Source organism: Glycine max, chromosome 17 (genome assembly GCF_000004515.6).
Source record: "Glycine max cultivar Williams 82 chromosome 17, Glycine_max_v4.0, whole genome shotgun sequence".
Lineage (NCBI taxonomy): Eukaryota > Viridiplantae > Streptophyta > Magnoliopsida > Fabales > Fabaceae > Glycine > Glycine max.
In genome coordinates this window covers 6,686,600-6,702,945 of record NC_038253.2, presented here as the reverse complement: position 1 = coordinate 6,702,945, position 16,346 = coordinate 6,686,600, and the positions used below count along the sequence as shown (strand labels likewise).

Genomic DNA, 16,346 nt, shown 5'->3' with positions numbered 1-16,346 from the left:
AGTGCATTCAATGGTACACAGTTCCTTCCTATTAGAGTGCCCACTAATTTTCAAGTAACATAATTGATTGATTGAGAGTTAAGACCACCCATGTCCTATGTGGTCCACAAACTATGTGATCTGAACCTACCAAAACGGTTGATATTAGTTAATTATATTTTATTGATGATCCCTATTTGCGATTCATTTCTCATAATTACTGCTGTCCTTATTAAGTGGCTTGCATTTTCCAGTGGGGTGTGGACTTTGGTGTTTTTTCGGTAAAACTTTCGAGTAGGTAATAATGCATAATCAAGAGTAACAGTGAATCATTAATTATGTGAAGATTATTTCTGAAGTAAAACCGAATTCTTACGTGTAAATGAATGATGTGCGGTACCTGTGCTGTGCTCCTCTTTTTCATTCACTCCGTTCCAAACAATAAATCATTTTAGAAAAAATGAATTGTTCGAAAATATAAATCATTTTATAAAATTCATATTATATTAAATATTTTTTTCAAAATTACCCTCAATCAATACGTGATGCATTAATATAACAATCTTTTTAATTCTTGTGAACTCATTTTTTTAAGTCATTATTACTTACTCATGCATTTATATCAATCCCAAAAATGGCTTCTTTTTCCATAGATAGCACCAAATACAATAAATACTTCTTATAATTTCAAAAATTACTTGTTTTTTCATCAAGTTTGTATAGAAATTTATTATTATTAATGAGAATTATGTATAGTGGAAGTAAATGAATATTAATATTACTTAATTAGAGATAAAAGAATATATTAAGAAAATCATTAATATTTTTTATGAAATTTAATAAATGAATTATTTTTTTATCAATAATTTTATAATAATTTTAAACGACTTATATTTTAGAATATTGAGAGTATTTTTTTTCTTTTCTTTTGCACAAGTTCTTCCTTTTAACTTTCACTTTTCCGACGATAATCAATTTGTGAATGTGTATATTCATAATTTTCTGTACTTTTTAATTTCCATCTAAAACGATCATCTTACCCGCTTTGCCATCTTTTGCAGGATTGAAGCAAAGTTTTTTTGCTTCAATGGAGGTTCATTTTTAACCCCTAAACACATCACATCGCAGCCAGAAAATAGGTTGCTACCTTAGTGACAACAAGTCGCCTCTAAAATCCTTACAAATATTGGTATATCAATAATTAACAGCTAAAAGGGTTAGCAAGAAGAGTTTCCATCATTTACTTTTGCCTTCCATAAATATATATAGTGAAACTAATAGTGATATATGTTGTTACATTACATATGGCTAAATAAATAGTCATTTATAGTAAGTATAATAAAATTAAACTATGGCTAAGTTTTTTGTTTCTTCTATATATATGCTGACAGAATGTTATGCTTTATACAATTGAAAGGACAAAGAGTACTAGACAACAAGATCCAGTCTCCATTGCTCAGCAAGATACGTGATCTGCTTTGCCTAACTTCTTTTTGAAAGTCCGTTTATATTATTTCAAAAAATAGGTTTTAGTTCAACAAAATCAAAATATCACTGTCATAGTCCACGCTGAACTTTTTTCTTCTTCTTTTTTCCTTTCCCTTATTTTGGGTTACAATTATTATTCCAAATTTCAACCTAAAGATACTGTTGGTATATATCCAGTGTGCGGTGTTCGACATAAATATAGATTGTTGTACCAAAAGTCAAAACCTTTTGCACGAGCTAATTATATTTTCTACTTCTTACGATACGTTGACATCAAGAAATGCAAAGAAAAAGGTATAAAAAAATGTGTTTTCAAATTCGCATCTTTAGGTTGGAAACATGTCGCAAATATTGTCTCTTATATACGTATATTATAAGATAAGATATATTTGGCTATTTGTTTTTTTTTTTATCAACCAACACAATATAATATATATAGAAAACGGGTATAAGAGGTACCCAAAAATAGAACAAAAGTATAGCTAAAGTGCTTAGAAACCACTAGAACAGCAGCACTAACAGAGCTAATGTTCCAAAGACAAGTTTCTAAGAACAAGAGCAGATGAGATATAAAACAAAACAACTAGGAAATAGTCAAACAGAATACAACTCCTACTCTACACATAAATGATGCCATGTTAATAGACCTTCTTAAAGAAAGCCTTTATAGTCCTTTATGCATAACATCCACTGTTCCCACCAATCAAACATAGAATAATGGAAGTTTTTTGTTTTGCTATGTAACCAAGCCCACGATCTAACCTTCACCATCTCCCAGACCTGTTCCATATCCATGCTCCCTCCCCGAAACAGCAAGCTATTTCTCTGCAACCATAAGCTCCAGATCACAGCAAACCAAGTTATACCCTCCATTTGGCTATTTGTTACTTATTCAAGATAGTGAAAATAAATTTTATATTATACTAATCTCTTTTTATCATTACTAAAACGTAACATTGAAATATATTTAAATAATATAAAATATATATTTGATTATTTGATTTTGTCGTGATTAAACTAATAAATGATAATTAATTTACTTTATCGGTTTAATCATCAACTCAATTCTAAAAATATTGTCCCTTGGTTATTAGTTTTGTATATATGTTTATTAATAATATTTGAAGGAAAGAAAAATTATTAATGTTGTCCCCCTTTTGCATTTCTTTGTATATTTATTCATGCATATATATCACGTCTCTATTTAAAAAAATGAAAACAAATCCTCATATCATTTTGTACTATAATTTATTACTAATATTTATTTTGAAAATGTCTCTCTGACTTTGTAGAAATGTTGGTAACAAATTATTAAGCAACCACGTACATTGAGTCTTTATTTAAAAGTATTCTGCAATTGATTTCTTGCTCAAAGGCACAACTTGTAAAATAAAAGATATTTTCTTAATTATTATATATTTACCATTACTAATTAATTATAAATATATTAAGGTGGTTTTTACGTATTACTAGTTGCAAGTTAAATTTGTTATACACACGTACACTAGCTGTGCGCATAGTAGTTATATTTTCTTTATGTATAAGAATCACAAGCCTATTATTTTTTCCCCTCTAAACAAAATATTTGACTATGCCCCTGTATATATAATATATAAAATTAATCGTCACAGTCACCGAAATGTTTAGGATACGCCAAGGTATCCAATCGCGTTGGCCAACGTTAATCGATGATTTGAAGAAAAAATGGTGCAACTTTTCAGAAAAGGTAATGAATTTCTGTCTTTATTAATAGCTAAATTGATACTAATTAATTAACCATGTATAAATAACGTGGCAAAACTCATGCACTGATGCATGTCAATTTGGTTTTGTTTAACGTTTTCTAGAATGACCCCTAGATATATCTTTTCTATGCAAAAAAAATGACCCCTACGTCTAAGATTATTAGTTTTGATCAAGAAATATATCCCCATCTTCAAGTAAAAAAATTATAAATTACAATACCTTTCATCAATCATCCCTTCTATTTTTCCTTAATGATGCTTGCATGCACTGATCACGAAGAAAGAAACAAGAAATAGGTATAAACTATGAATACATATGTATCCTAACACGTGTGCATCTAGAAAAACCAATGATAATAGCTACAGCTACAGCATGCATATTGAGGATTTGAATTTAGAAGAAATGAGAAGAGAGTGACACATATCTATGTCGTGTGTATAGAGTGACAAAGATGCTTTTGATGCGTGCATACCGTGGGATTCACGCCTGTCTTTTTTTAAGTTTCTTTTATTTTATTTTCTATACCACATATATTTTTTGTTGAAAGTAATTTTATTTAAGTCAAATAAAATTATTTTAAATCACAAATTTTTTTCTTCAAATATTTAATAAAACTAGATATTAAGATTCAAAATTCAGACCTAACTAAGTTAGAATAATTGTACGTAAATTAGTGGTATTCACGTGTGTGTTTTATGCCGCATAGAGAGGTCCAATTTTGTCTTTATCAATCCATGGCCCATAGAGAATGATGGGCAGTGTTGGAGGTTTGACGGGACATTGAGAGTGACCCTTCAACGAGGGGAATGGAGAAGTGTGAAGTAGTGTGGGCTGTGCATAAGGGTCCTATTCTGTTCCCAACTTGCCAACACCATCTTATCACACTGCCACCACTCTTTCAATCTCAATTCCTAGTTTCACACGTAAAAGTCTGATATCAATATATCAAATATCATAACTACATACAATATATGTGGCATGAAATATATATATATATATATATATATATATATATAGACTACATGCATTATGTATATGCTGATGACATACATTGCTTGGATGACACAAAAGGCTTCTTCCCATTATTCAAAAGTGAAAGTGGGTAATTATAACTTGTATGTACTTCTTTTGCTAACGAAATAGGATCACAAGTTGTGGAGTTTTGCAAATTAAAGGTTGAAATATGAGCTACCATCTTTGAGTGATTTTATTTTCTTTCATGTTGTTTAAAAGGTGTATTTATTCGAAGTTGTTGAATCGATTTTTAAAATTGTGATTAGGTGGTTTCGAACTTTATATATATATATGTATATTGGTGTATCTTGATTCAGCATAAAAATAAAATATATCTTCATTAATTCTAGCCCTTATGCTTAATCAAGGCATTAAACTAGGATACCTACATGTAATTGGATTTAAGCCTCTGGGAATGAAAAAAAAAATCCTGATTAAGAAAAGAAACTTTACTAAATGTCGTAAGTTAGTTTTCTAATAAAAATTAATTATTAATAAAGTTAATAAATATTTTTAAAGCAATATTATAAAAAATATTAAATTAAGAAATTGATCATAAATCAATATGTCAGTTATTTCGAGTAAAATTACACTTAATCAAATTCATACATGTATTGTAATCAAATGAAAACAACAATATAAAATTAGAATATATAATCTCGTACAAGCTGCCTAAAGGTCAAACTTAATCAAATAGAAAATTATTATCTTTAATACATTTTTTTCATAAAATGGAAATTAACATATTATGGCTAAAGTGATATGATAATGATATTTAGACACTCTAACATTACTATAGAGAATAGATTCAATTTGATTGATTAGTCAGAAATTACAGTGCGATTAAATAAATAAAAAATATTAAATCCACCACACATCTAGGGATGTCTTGTATTCTTCCATGATTATATAGAACTAAGGATATATTAAAGTCCTAATTGTCTTGATTACTCGTATCAAATCACCAACAGCTCCACTTTATCGATGCTAAAGATTTATATACCTTCGAGCTTATGTAAAACCACATCACACTTAATATAGCCAATAGAAGATTAGCATTTTCTTTATACAAAATGTGTTTTTAATCTTAATTAGCTAGCTATTCTTAATGATAACCGTAGGAACACAGTAAAGATGAATAAATCTAGACAAAATACAAGTGACGTGTGCAATGTTACCTTTGATGGAAAGAACAATATAGTACCTCTAAACGATCATAGGGCCCTAACCTTGTCCGCTACAATAATAATAGCCAGAATTTCATAATACCTGAGTATGTATGCCTTCCACAAAGTTGAAATTTAACAATGCCGACAAATCCTGAAACTTTCCCTCCTATATCAATCATAATTCATTACTGCTCGTGTTTTTGTTTTCATCCATATCAACATTAATGAAAAAATTTGCTGAAAATAGAGAATGTATTTGGTTATGCGTCATCATTTTAATATGTGTTAGCCTCACGTGTGATACACCACAAGTTGGACCCATATCACACGAGCCAATCACGGAACAAATGGATGTGGTGGGCACACCCAGACTAGTTTTTCGCCTTCTAATTATACCCCGCATAGATCATTAACTATAATATAACTAATATTAACTTAATAATCTATAGTATGAGCAATGTTTCCTATGGCATGGAACGCTTATATATATATATATATGGTAAGATTTGAATAAAAGGTTGTTTGTCTTTATCGTCATATGCAGAAAGTGTAAACAAAAAGAATATGTCCGCACAATCCAAGGAGAAAATTAAATTGTTGATTTTAGTTGCTAGGAGTTGATTGAGGATAATGGTTAATGGGCAATGGCATATACCTCCACCTTAGCAACACAATAATAATAAAATAATGATAATAATTAAAGAATAACAAATAATTCTTAAAAAACTCATGATTTCGTGAGTTGTTCCATAAGAAGATTAACTGGTGGGTAAAGGAGGCAAGTGAATTACAAACAATATTTCCAGGTACAATATCATGTGTTTGCCATTGCCGAAGTGCGTTTTACTGTGGAATATGAAGAGTGTATTTATGAAAAAAACACGTAGAGGCATCTAACCCAAAAAGAATGCCTAGAATATCTAAAATCATATTTAACGCGATATGCTTTTCTTCTTATCCTGTGTTTTTATTTTTATCAATGTTATAAATATGAAATCTTTATCAAATTTTTGGATGATTAACATTTGATTTGTCAAATAATCTATAATTTTTTTTATTTTGATTCATCAACTTTTTTTCTGGTCAGTTTTTCAATTATATTTTTTTAATCTATAACACTCAAAAGAGATACTTACTTAAGAAATCTAAATCTGCGATTTTAAATGCCAGAAACTTTACTTTCTGAATTTTAAGTAATTAAATGACACATACCTCACATAATGATTTGTATAAAAATTTTATAGGAAATGCAGTCCTCATTTTGGAGCTTTTTCTTTTGTTGCGGCTAGTTGAGGGCTTGACCCAAATTCATCTTTACGAAGCCATGTGATCCGTACAAAGGGCCTTTTCTAGTGGTTTCGGTTTTGGAAAACCTCGGACCCACTCCGAAGCCCAGGAATCAGAAGGCTATAGATGGAAAATAATTTGGGCCTGCGTGGGTGAGATAAAAGGTTGTTGCTTCGTGCGCTCCCACTCTCATTGTTGCTTTCTGCACTTCCCGTTGTATTAGGAAAATTCCATTTCAAAATGCAAATGACATTCCAGAATGAGCTCTACATAATACAATGAGAAGCGCACGAAACAATAATAAGAGTGCAAGAAGTTTTACCCGAGACAAGAGTATGGAAAATAATTCCCTCAGCTTGCTAAAAAAATTAGACCATTTCAGAACCAGTGAAAACCGGTGCAGGAAACCAGTTTGAACTGTAATTTAAAAAAATATTTTTTTCTTTAATTTTTTTAATTTAATATAAACTGAGAGAAGAAGGGTAATAAGGGGATATAAAGAAAGTTGGAGGTGCACCAAGAAAAAAGAATAGGGTGCATTAAGTAATTGCCTACATTAGAAAGAGAGAGAGAGAAGCAAGTCAAGCAACCAAGTGCACAATTTTGGAATGCAGATTCAACGATTAAGTGTTGATTCCTTGTAGTTGTAGTTTGTACTAGCAGCAGCAATTTGTTTCGTGAGCACTTGCAGCTTCGGTTTCTTCACTCTTCTTCGCTAGGGTTTTTGAAGTTGACGATGGCTTCGCCTCCTCATTTCGACGAAGTAAGTCCCAAGATTTTTCACCCCTCGCCACTTGCTTTCTCACGCGCAATTTGCTTAATATTTTTCCTTTTCTTCTCAAACGCAGGACTTTGATTTTGGAGGCGGTTTTAGCGGAACGCATTCAGGTGGTGCTTTTTTGTTTTCAAACGCACGTTGTAATTATTGCGCGAATTGCGATTATTTTCATTGTTCTGATGTAGATACTATAGGTAATAAGAGGTCATCTCCCGACTATGACGAGGATGAATATGAAAATGATCCTTTTGGACACAAGAAGGTAATCGTTAGTCAATCTTTGATAACTTGTTTTTATCAAATATTTCGAGTTATGAAAATCTAAAACTGCAATTTGGGCTGTTCCTCGTTCAGGCCAAATCTAAAGCTGAAGAAGCTGCTTCTGGTGTGACAACAGGAATGATTTTGTCTCTTCGCGAGAGGTATTTCTCAGTACAGCTGGTGTGGAATGTGGAATATTAGTATTAGTATTATACTCTCTTAAAATTGCTTCAAACTGTTTGCGCCTAAATTTTTTCTCGTTTTTTGCAGTCTTCAGAACTGTAAGGACATGCTTGTTACATGCCAAGTATGTTTTTCCCCTTTAACAAATAATGTTGTTTGCTTTTGCTTGAAAATCTTGAACTACTGTTATTAAGGGAAGCGTACTTTAGTTATAATTTTTCTGTTAACTCTGTGAGTATACACCCACAAACTCTATGGTTATGATTGATGTGGGATAGAAGAATGCCCATATACAAGTTAGAGATTAGAGATAATTCACATAGCAGACTCTAAGCTGTTGGAGTTGAGTAAGATTACTAGCCTGGCCCAAAGTTTTGCATATAGGTTGATTTGTACCTTTTTATTTCCTAAAAACGTTTCCTGGATCATTGTATATTCCAGAATGAACTTGAGGCTGCAAAATCTGAGATTCAGAAGTGGCATTCTTCTTTTCAAAATGAACCTTTTATACCTGCTGAGACCACTCCAGGTTAGTTTATGCTTGTTAAGCAAGAGAGTTGTGTATTTATTATTCATGATGTGGTTTTATTAATAATTGTTTCCTAAGTTTTAAATATTTAGCTAAGCAGTTATCTCTTCTTTCTACTTTCTAGCCCCGAAATTGGTGATTAATTATCTTCAAGCTCTGAAATCATCTGAAGAATCTTTAAGAGAGCAGGTTCAGGATTTTGTTTTCCATTTTTCTGATTCAAAATAATTCAATATATTTTGGTCATATTTCATTGACCCCATTCACCTTTTTACTGGTTATCAGCTTGAAAAAGCAAAGAAAAAGGAAGCTGCATTCATTGTCACATTTGCAAAACGGGAACAAGAGATAGCAGAGTTGAAGGTTGGTAATAATATTCTGAAAATAAGGTTCTTATTCTTTATAGCATGTGCATATTTTTTTTATGTTTATTTATTTTGTGTGTACCTATAATACCAGAGTAGATTCCCTTTTTTCCCTTGGAAAAAATATATTTAACATGAGATCTCCAATAGTTTCTTTTCCCTTGAGATACTAGATAATGGGCCACATAATAAATATAAATTACCTATTTTGTATTTTGAATATGAATGCTAGTTGTGATTTTGAAGGTATTTTGCATACTTGTGCAAAATATTTTATAGGTGTATCTATTTTTTAAAATATAATTCTCTGTTAAGTGTAGAATATTGTTTTCTGTATTACAATTTCATGATTTACTGGTCAACTCCTCCCATCCAATTCTGGGTGGGATGTACATGTTTGACGACCTTGATGATCTATATATATATTAGAATGTTAGGCTAATTTTCAAGAGTGGGACTATGGGAGAGAGTTGAAGGTTAGAGGGCAGAAGTTGTCGTAACTGTCATTTGATAGCATTGATATTTTGTATATATTAAAAATTAAAAATGTATATTTAATTATCAATTGTTCACCCATGATTCAATCATAAGTTCACAATAATGCCAATGAACCATGAAGCAATGCTTTTATTGGTTCAATGATTGGTACGATTTTTAAAACCTTGGTATTAAAGTCAACAAAAGCTTGAAACTGATCCATTCTGTTTGGACCATTTTAACCTTGCCATATGATTACATGTTTCCTTGATCAGAAGATTCAAAGCCAGTTGCATTTACAGATTTTAATAGTTTATATACTTATATTTTAAAATTTTATTTAGTACTAGTTTTAATTTTATCTTGTTCATGTGGCATTCTAAACTTTTCAGTCTGCTGTACGGGACCTGAAAGCTCAGCTCAAGCCAGCTTCTATGCAGGTATTGTTTATAGTCCAGTGTTTTAAGTGCATCTCTAAAAATGATTTTTTTCACTGATCATTCTTCATTCTTCTTTATCAATTAATTTCAGAAGGCACTATAGTTTTCCAACTTCTTTGAGCCATTTAAATAATGTTTTACTGATTCATTGCTTCTGTTTCTTAAATTTTTATTGGATTTTATGTTGTATACGTCTCATCTTAGCAGAAATGTTTACGCAATCAAGTGCTGAATAGAGATATCTAGTTTACAGCATGGATGATGATCTACATTGTTTTGTATATTTGCAAAGTTCTTTATAACCTAATTGACTTTAGTTAAAATTTCAGTTTAAATCAGGAAAGATTTATATTTTTCCCCCTTGAAAAAGGAGAGATCATTCCTCAAGAAGTTTTCCTTGATTTGAGCTTCTGTTATGTTCTGTAGTAAATAAAACCTGCAAAGTTTTCTTGGTTCTAATTCTGCAAAATCCTTTTTGTTACTTTTGTATCTTCCCTTATCTTTTGGACCATTTGGCTTTTGCTACTGTATGCTACTAGAACTGGATTGTTAAAATCATTTGTATTACATGGAAAAAGCTATAAGTTTAAAATGCTAAATTATCTAGGAGATCACTATTAGCTGTAAACTGTTCCGGGTTTTGGGGATCTTGACTGCCCACTTATCTAGATATTGTGTATCAACTAAAAAAGGGTGGGTTGTAGAAAAATCACAACATGCCAGTTGCCAGTGTGCTGTTTAATTAAATTGATGTAATAGATTTGTAATGACCCTGGTACTGACTCTAGGAAATGATCCTTCTGGGATATTCTTTGCAAACATACCGAATTCAATAGTTGTCACAAAAAATAATATACTGACATTGAATTTGATGAAGGTTGCTGTATTGTACTTTTACAACTTAATATAATTCAATATCGTTTTTGTATTTGTGGCATCTTTGTTAAAATCTTAATATTCACATGTGTATTAGTTGGAACTTCAAAATTAAATGTTGCTGTACAAATTCCAAATCAATTTCTTTTTTTAGCTCTCCCTGAAATGGGCAGTACTGTATTTCCTTTTGCAATTTAATTTGCAGGCAAGGAGGTTGTTATTAGATCCAGCAGTGCATGAAGAGTTCACAAGATTAAAGGTTTGTTATTAAACTCTTTTTTTTTTTTTAAACTTTTATTGAGTCAAGTTTGGTCTTCTGAGTTCTGACACTTAAGGGAGTGGGGATTATCTGCAATAACTGAGGTTGTCTTAGGAAAATGTTAGTTCGGGTTGTTGTTGTAGTTTTATCTCCTCAGAGATATAGTGAAGGATTAATATCTTGTCTTCCTCTATGATGAACAATGCTCTGTTTATTTCATAATTGTAGTTCCATCTTTTGTTCATCGGAGAATTTATGAAGACATTTTACTACCTTGGATGTAATAAAACAAAATGGAACAGTTTTCTTTAAATGGAAGAGGGTAAAAAAGCTTCCTAGTTTTAGAATGTGGTTCAAATGCAAACCATAGAGACAGAGAGGATAACTTATATGGTGGTGTTTAATGTATAAATGGGGTTTTCAGCTGCAATTATTAGCAGTCACTTTCAAATTTCAGTGATGAATCCAGAGGGAGCGTAACAAAGCTTCTGAAATTTGTGTACCTTTTAAGTATGCCTACTGTTGATGTGTTATGGCTCAGATTCAATTTGTTGATATCTTTTTCTTTTGATGACTTAGATAGTTTATTATTTTACATGCTTTATTTAATTCATTTATATGCCACATGCCCTCATTTCCTGCTTATGTTTGCAATTTGTTTTAGTAGTTTATTGACATATTATTTACATTGGTGATGATTCCATTAAGACTTACAATTTTTTTTATCTGAACATAATAGAATTTAGTTGAAGAAAAGGATAAAAAAGTAAAGGAGTTGCAAGATAACATTGCGGCTGTAAACTTTACCCCCCAAAGCAAGATGGGGAAGATGCTGATGGCTAAATGTAGAACCCTACAGGAGGAAAATGAGGAGATTGGGAATCAGGCTTCTGAGGGCAAGGTGATGCTCTATTATTTGCTTTATGCTTCTGTTACTCTTCCTTTTTTACCTCATTTGTCTGGGAGCTGGTTTTTGCCTACCCTAATTCCTCCCAAGTTATGAGATACAATGTGTGTGGGTGTGTGCCAGTGCTTTATGATGTTTTTAATACATATAACATGTTGAGCTGATGGAAGTTTTTTTTTAATGGTATTCAATGACTGGAAGTAATGTTACATGAGTTAACTATTAACACAACTGCAAAGCTTAATGTAACCTAATTTATTTGTCATTATTATTGGTTGTGCAGATGCATGAATTAGCAATGAAACTTTCAGTGCAGAAATACCAAAATGCAGAACTCAGAAGTCAATTTGAAGGTTGGTTGTTGAGTGATTTAATCTGATTATGCTTTGATCTTTTACACTAGCTTCTCAATGATTGCTAGTTTCCTATGTCACTTTGTCAGATTCATTAAAGAAATTCATATAATCATGGATTAGTATTCGTTGCAATACAAACATAAATAATAAATAATATTATTGTGCGGACCTTAAAACTAAAATTTGAAGTACTAGAGATATTGTTATGGGTGAATGTGCAGAACTTGGGGCATTTCAACATGTTAATGCTTCTTAAGGAGGAATCTTTGGTCTGTTGGTCCATAGAATTGGAGATTAGGGGGATTTAGAGTTATGCTATTGGTGATCTGTTATTTTTTCTGTATGCGTTTGCAATTGTGTAATCTTAATCCTTAAAATTTTCTACAGGGTTGCAAAAGCATATGGATGGATTGACAAATGATGTGGATAGATCCAATGAAATGGTTTTCCCTTATCCCTTCCTTTACCTTTTATTGTTATTTTTCACTCCATGTTTGTTTCGCCATATGCTTTATTTGTTTCTTACTAAACAATGTGAGAAATGGAGATTAGTGATGTTGTAGGGAAAAACCATTTATGGACCTGAACAAAACTTGTGTTAGGAAAAGGCTTATATGGCATTCACGAATCACAAATGCTGATATAAAACAGATAAATGCTTATGTACAGTAAAAATAATTAAATATATTTTAGTATGATCGAACGATTTAACAAACTAGAGGAAATAAATTTCATTGTTTCTAATGAGTGAAAATGTAAATGAAACACTAGATAAATGAGCATATAACTTTTATTGGAGCTCGGGTTTTTAAAATTTAGAATTATGAAACAAATAATGGCATTTGAAAACTTATTTATGCTCTGTTATAATTTTAAAAATATTTTTTGGTCTTTCATTGGAAGAAATTAGAGTTGAGTTTTCTATAGGAAAAGTTTGCAAAGTTTCACTCTTTTGAAGTTTATCCTACTGAGAATGTTTTCCAAAAAAAAAAAAAAGTTCTTGGCTCAAAGTACTATTAAAAACATTTTTGAAACCGATACCACCAATATCATTACTTTTCAAGAAATAAATGTAAACACGATATCAATTCTTTTAAAGTCTTCCGCCCCTTAATTCAGAATTATATTTTCTTACGAAAGTTGTTTTTCTTATTAGTTATATTTTCCGCCAAGAACACATTTATGTTTTTTGGAATTGTTATGTTGAATTTCTTATTGACGTGTTTAAGGTAATAGCGTGAGTATTGGGTGTTACTGCAGGTGTTAATGTTGCAAGATAAATTAGAAGAGAAGGATCAGGAGATCCAAAGACTGAAAGATGAGTTGCAACCAAAAAGCCTCGTCGTGGAGGACGGGAAAACAGATCCAGCATCTAATAGGAATGATGATGATGAAACGATACCTACTGAAGCCGCTAATTAATGTGGGCTTTTGGTTTACCTTTGGAAGTTGAATCAAAAGTTACAAATTCTTATTTTTCACAAGATGAGAATGTGTCAGTTCAGCCTAACGTTAAGCCAAACACAATTGTATAACTTTAGACTTAAAGAAGTTTGAGTAAATACTCAAGTTAGTCCTGAGAATCACTGGGAATGTTTTGATCCCTAAAAGGAAAATGATCATTTCATCCCTCAAGAGTGTAAATTGATGAAATTTTGGGGATCGAATTAGGTAAAGTGAATTTTTTTTTTTACCGTCAATTATTCCTTTACAATTCACTATAGTTATATTTAAATTCAAAATATCATTCGAATTATTTTCTTGGCAAATGTGCAATTGTGAATATGGGGAATGATCTTGCCACTGCTGGGTAATACTAATGCTCCTGCGATGTGTGGAAAGTTGAATTACAGTGAGTGATGATCAAACATAATAAGCAGTATATATAATAACAGTTTTATAGTATTATTTAATTATAATTCGTCGGGCATAATGAATTTATTCCCATCTTTTCTGACATCCCATAATTAGAGAGAACACTTAAGAGTTTTTTCATCTAAGGAATTATTTTAATTCCAGCATTTTACACACAAAGAAAATTTATTTCATTTCGTCACATGGTCAATACAATAAAGTTTTGTACTATTATATTAACTCCGAATTTAGATACGATTTTAAGTTTGTAATAACATATTTAATAGGGGTTCCTGAATTCAAGAATCCTTAGTCTATTAAATTTATAATTATTCTTATTCAAGAATTCTTCGTGTTGGAGGTTGGATTTTAGAAAAAAAACTTTCAAAAACTTCACTGTTATAAAAAAAAAATCTTTTAATGTTATTTGAAAGAGAGAAAATTCTATTTATTTTTTATTTTTTTGGTACAAATAAAATCCAAGAATTCAAATTGGGTTATATCATTAGAGCAAAAATGATAAAAGATTTTGCATTATATATGACATCATGAAACCTATAAAAAGTAATTGAATCCAATATATATTCTTTCTATAACTATTTACTTATTTTCCGCTCAGTGATATCTTAGCAAAAAATTTCAAAAATCACAGATACTTTTACTGTTAGGCATTTGAATCATTATTAGTTTGTTGCTAATAGTGGATGCATAATAGACGACAAGTGCTCGCAGATTGCAATTGCAATGCTGTGCTCGACACATGATGCCCACAACGTTTAAGTGGACACAAACCCAAGTTTTGGTTCTTTTTAGTTGTTGAACTATATTATGTATGTGTATGCCTGCAGATGGCATTCGTCAAAATTTAAAGTGGCAAAAGGAACAAATGACCGAACTTTGTTGTGTCCAAGGTTCCTTTGTGCCTGTTCGGGAAATCTACGGCCTATTCTTTCCTCTTTGACCCTAGAATTAGAAAGTGCTGTGATCATGATCATTGATGTACATTACATTATTACACTTGGCAGAAACTGAGTGTAACACGTCATTTTGATGCATTGAGATCATGGTGGCCCATTAATTAGGCACTTGTAATTGTAAGTTTGAACTCCTTTTACTCTGGTCAACCGATTTTATAGGGGTAATTTTTTTCTAAATTATTAAATGGGGATAAATTTTAAATAAATACGAAGAAAGAGATAAATCATAAGGTATCCCATGATTTTTAAGTCATAAATTTTGTTTTTTTGTTTCTAATGAGATCGTAAAAAAATGATTTTTGTAATTTTTTAAAATTTACGATTTAAAGTTGTAAATAATTTTATTTAAATTAATATTTTTTCTTTTATTTAATATTTTCATATATTATTTAATTTAATTGTTTATATATATATATATTTTGTTTTTATTTAATATTTTTTATGTTATTTTGTTTAATATTTTTTTATATTTTATTTAATGTTTGATATTTCTTTTCTAATAATAAGGATTTATTTAATATAAAAATATTAAATGATATATATATATATATTAAATAAAAAATCTAAAAAATATTAAATAAAACAGTATATTAAATATAACTAAAAATAAATATATTAATTTAAACAAAATTATTTACGACTTTAAAAATCTAATCTGTATAATATTAAGTTTACTTTTAATTAAATAGATTAGATTGGATTTTTTTGCATTTCTCTAACATATCATAAATGAATGAATGAATTGTTTCTTTTTTACTCATTTTATAATCTAACTCAAAATTTATTCATATTAATCTTTACTATCTACATATATGCATGATTGCATGAATTAGATTTATAACTTTTTATATTTTTTGAAATAAGCACTATTTTCATATATATAATTAGATGATAATTATTTGAATGGTTAATATTATTTAATTAAAAAAAATACACATAACTTCTTAATATGTGACTACTAACTAATTTTTAATAATAATCATTATGTATAATTAGATGATATTCAAATTTTTATTTCTCACGATAAAAAGAATTCTCACTTAAAATGACAAATATATCCGAGCTGACACGCTTTATGTACGTTTGTTATGAATATTCTTTGTTCCCCTAATGACTTCGGAATTCATGTTCTAAATGCAGACAAAGTAGATTGTGCAGTTTGTTGGTATAATTGGTTGTCAGTATAAAGATTTAGAACATTTCCTGTAGTTGTTGGAATAAAAAACTCATGATCAACATACATAGTGCTCAATGAAACATTAGCAATTTCGAATTTTCTTTTCAACGGCTTCCCCATAAGTGGCTACAGAATCTCATGATGCAAAGTCTAACTAATGCACGTTCCACTGAAAAAAACAAGAGAACTGTATATCATATTCAAAAGAGAAGATAGTTGTGGAA

The 16,346-nt window shown here is 30.3% G+C and overlaps 1 protein-coding gene across 2 annotated transcripts; it reads left to right on the top strand.

The window, feature by feature from the left end:
• The first annotated feature begins 7,263 nt into the window (after window positions 1–7,263).
• Window positions 7,264–13,814, top strand: LOC100776997 (FKBP12-interacting protein of 37 kDa). Of its 2 annotated transcripts, none has more exons than XM_003549561.5 (14): window positions 7,264–7,446; window positions 7,532–7,571; window positions 7,656–7,723; window positions 7,816–7,883; window positions 7,993–8,029; window positions 8,347–8,434; window positions 8,559–8,623; window positions 8,720–8,797; window positions 9,669–9,716; window positions 10,798–10,851; window positions 11,591–11,752; window positions 12,042–12,111; window positions 12,502–12,557; window positions 13,375–13,814. In XM_003549561.5, the coding sequence occupies exons 1-14, from the start codon at window positions 7,420–7,422 to the stop codon at window positions 13,534–13,536; spliced, it is 1,023 nt and encodes a 340-aa protein (XP_003549609.1). In that variant the 5' UTR covers window positions 7,264–7,419; the 3' UTR covers window positions 13,537–13,814. The 2 variants fall into 2 exon arrangements, with proteins under 2 accessions (XP_003549609.1, XP_014625557.1); XM_014770071.3 differs by having other exon boundaries at window positions 7,647–7,723.
• The last annotated feature ends 2,532 nt before the right edge of the window (window positions 13,815–16,346 follow it).

Excerpts from the sequence above, each read along its gene's own strand:
- LOC100776997 (XM_014770071.3), top strand. The coding sequence starts at position 7,420 with ATGGCTTCGCCTCCTCATTTCGACGAA. Across the intron at positions 8,435-8,558 it reads ACCTGCTGAGACCACTCCAG|CCCCGAAATTGGTGATTAAT; the intron begins GTTAGTTTATGC and ends TCTACTTTCTAG. Across the intron at positions 8,798-9,668 it reads AAGAGATAGCAGAGTTGAAG|TCTGCTGTACGGGACCTGAA; the intron begins GTTGGTAATAAT and ends TAAACTTTTCAG.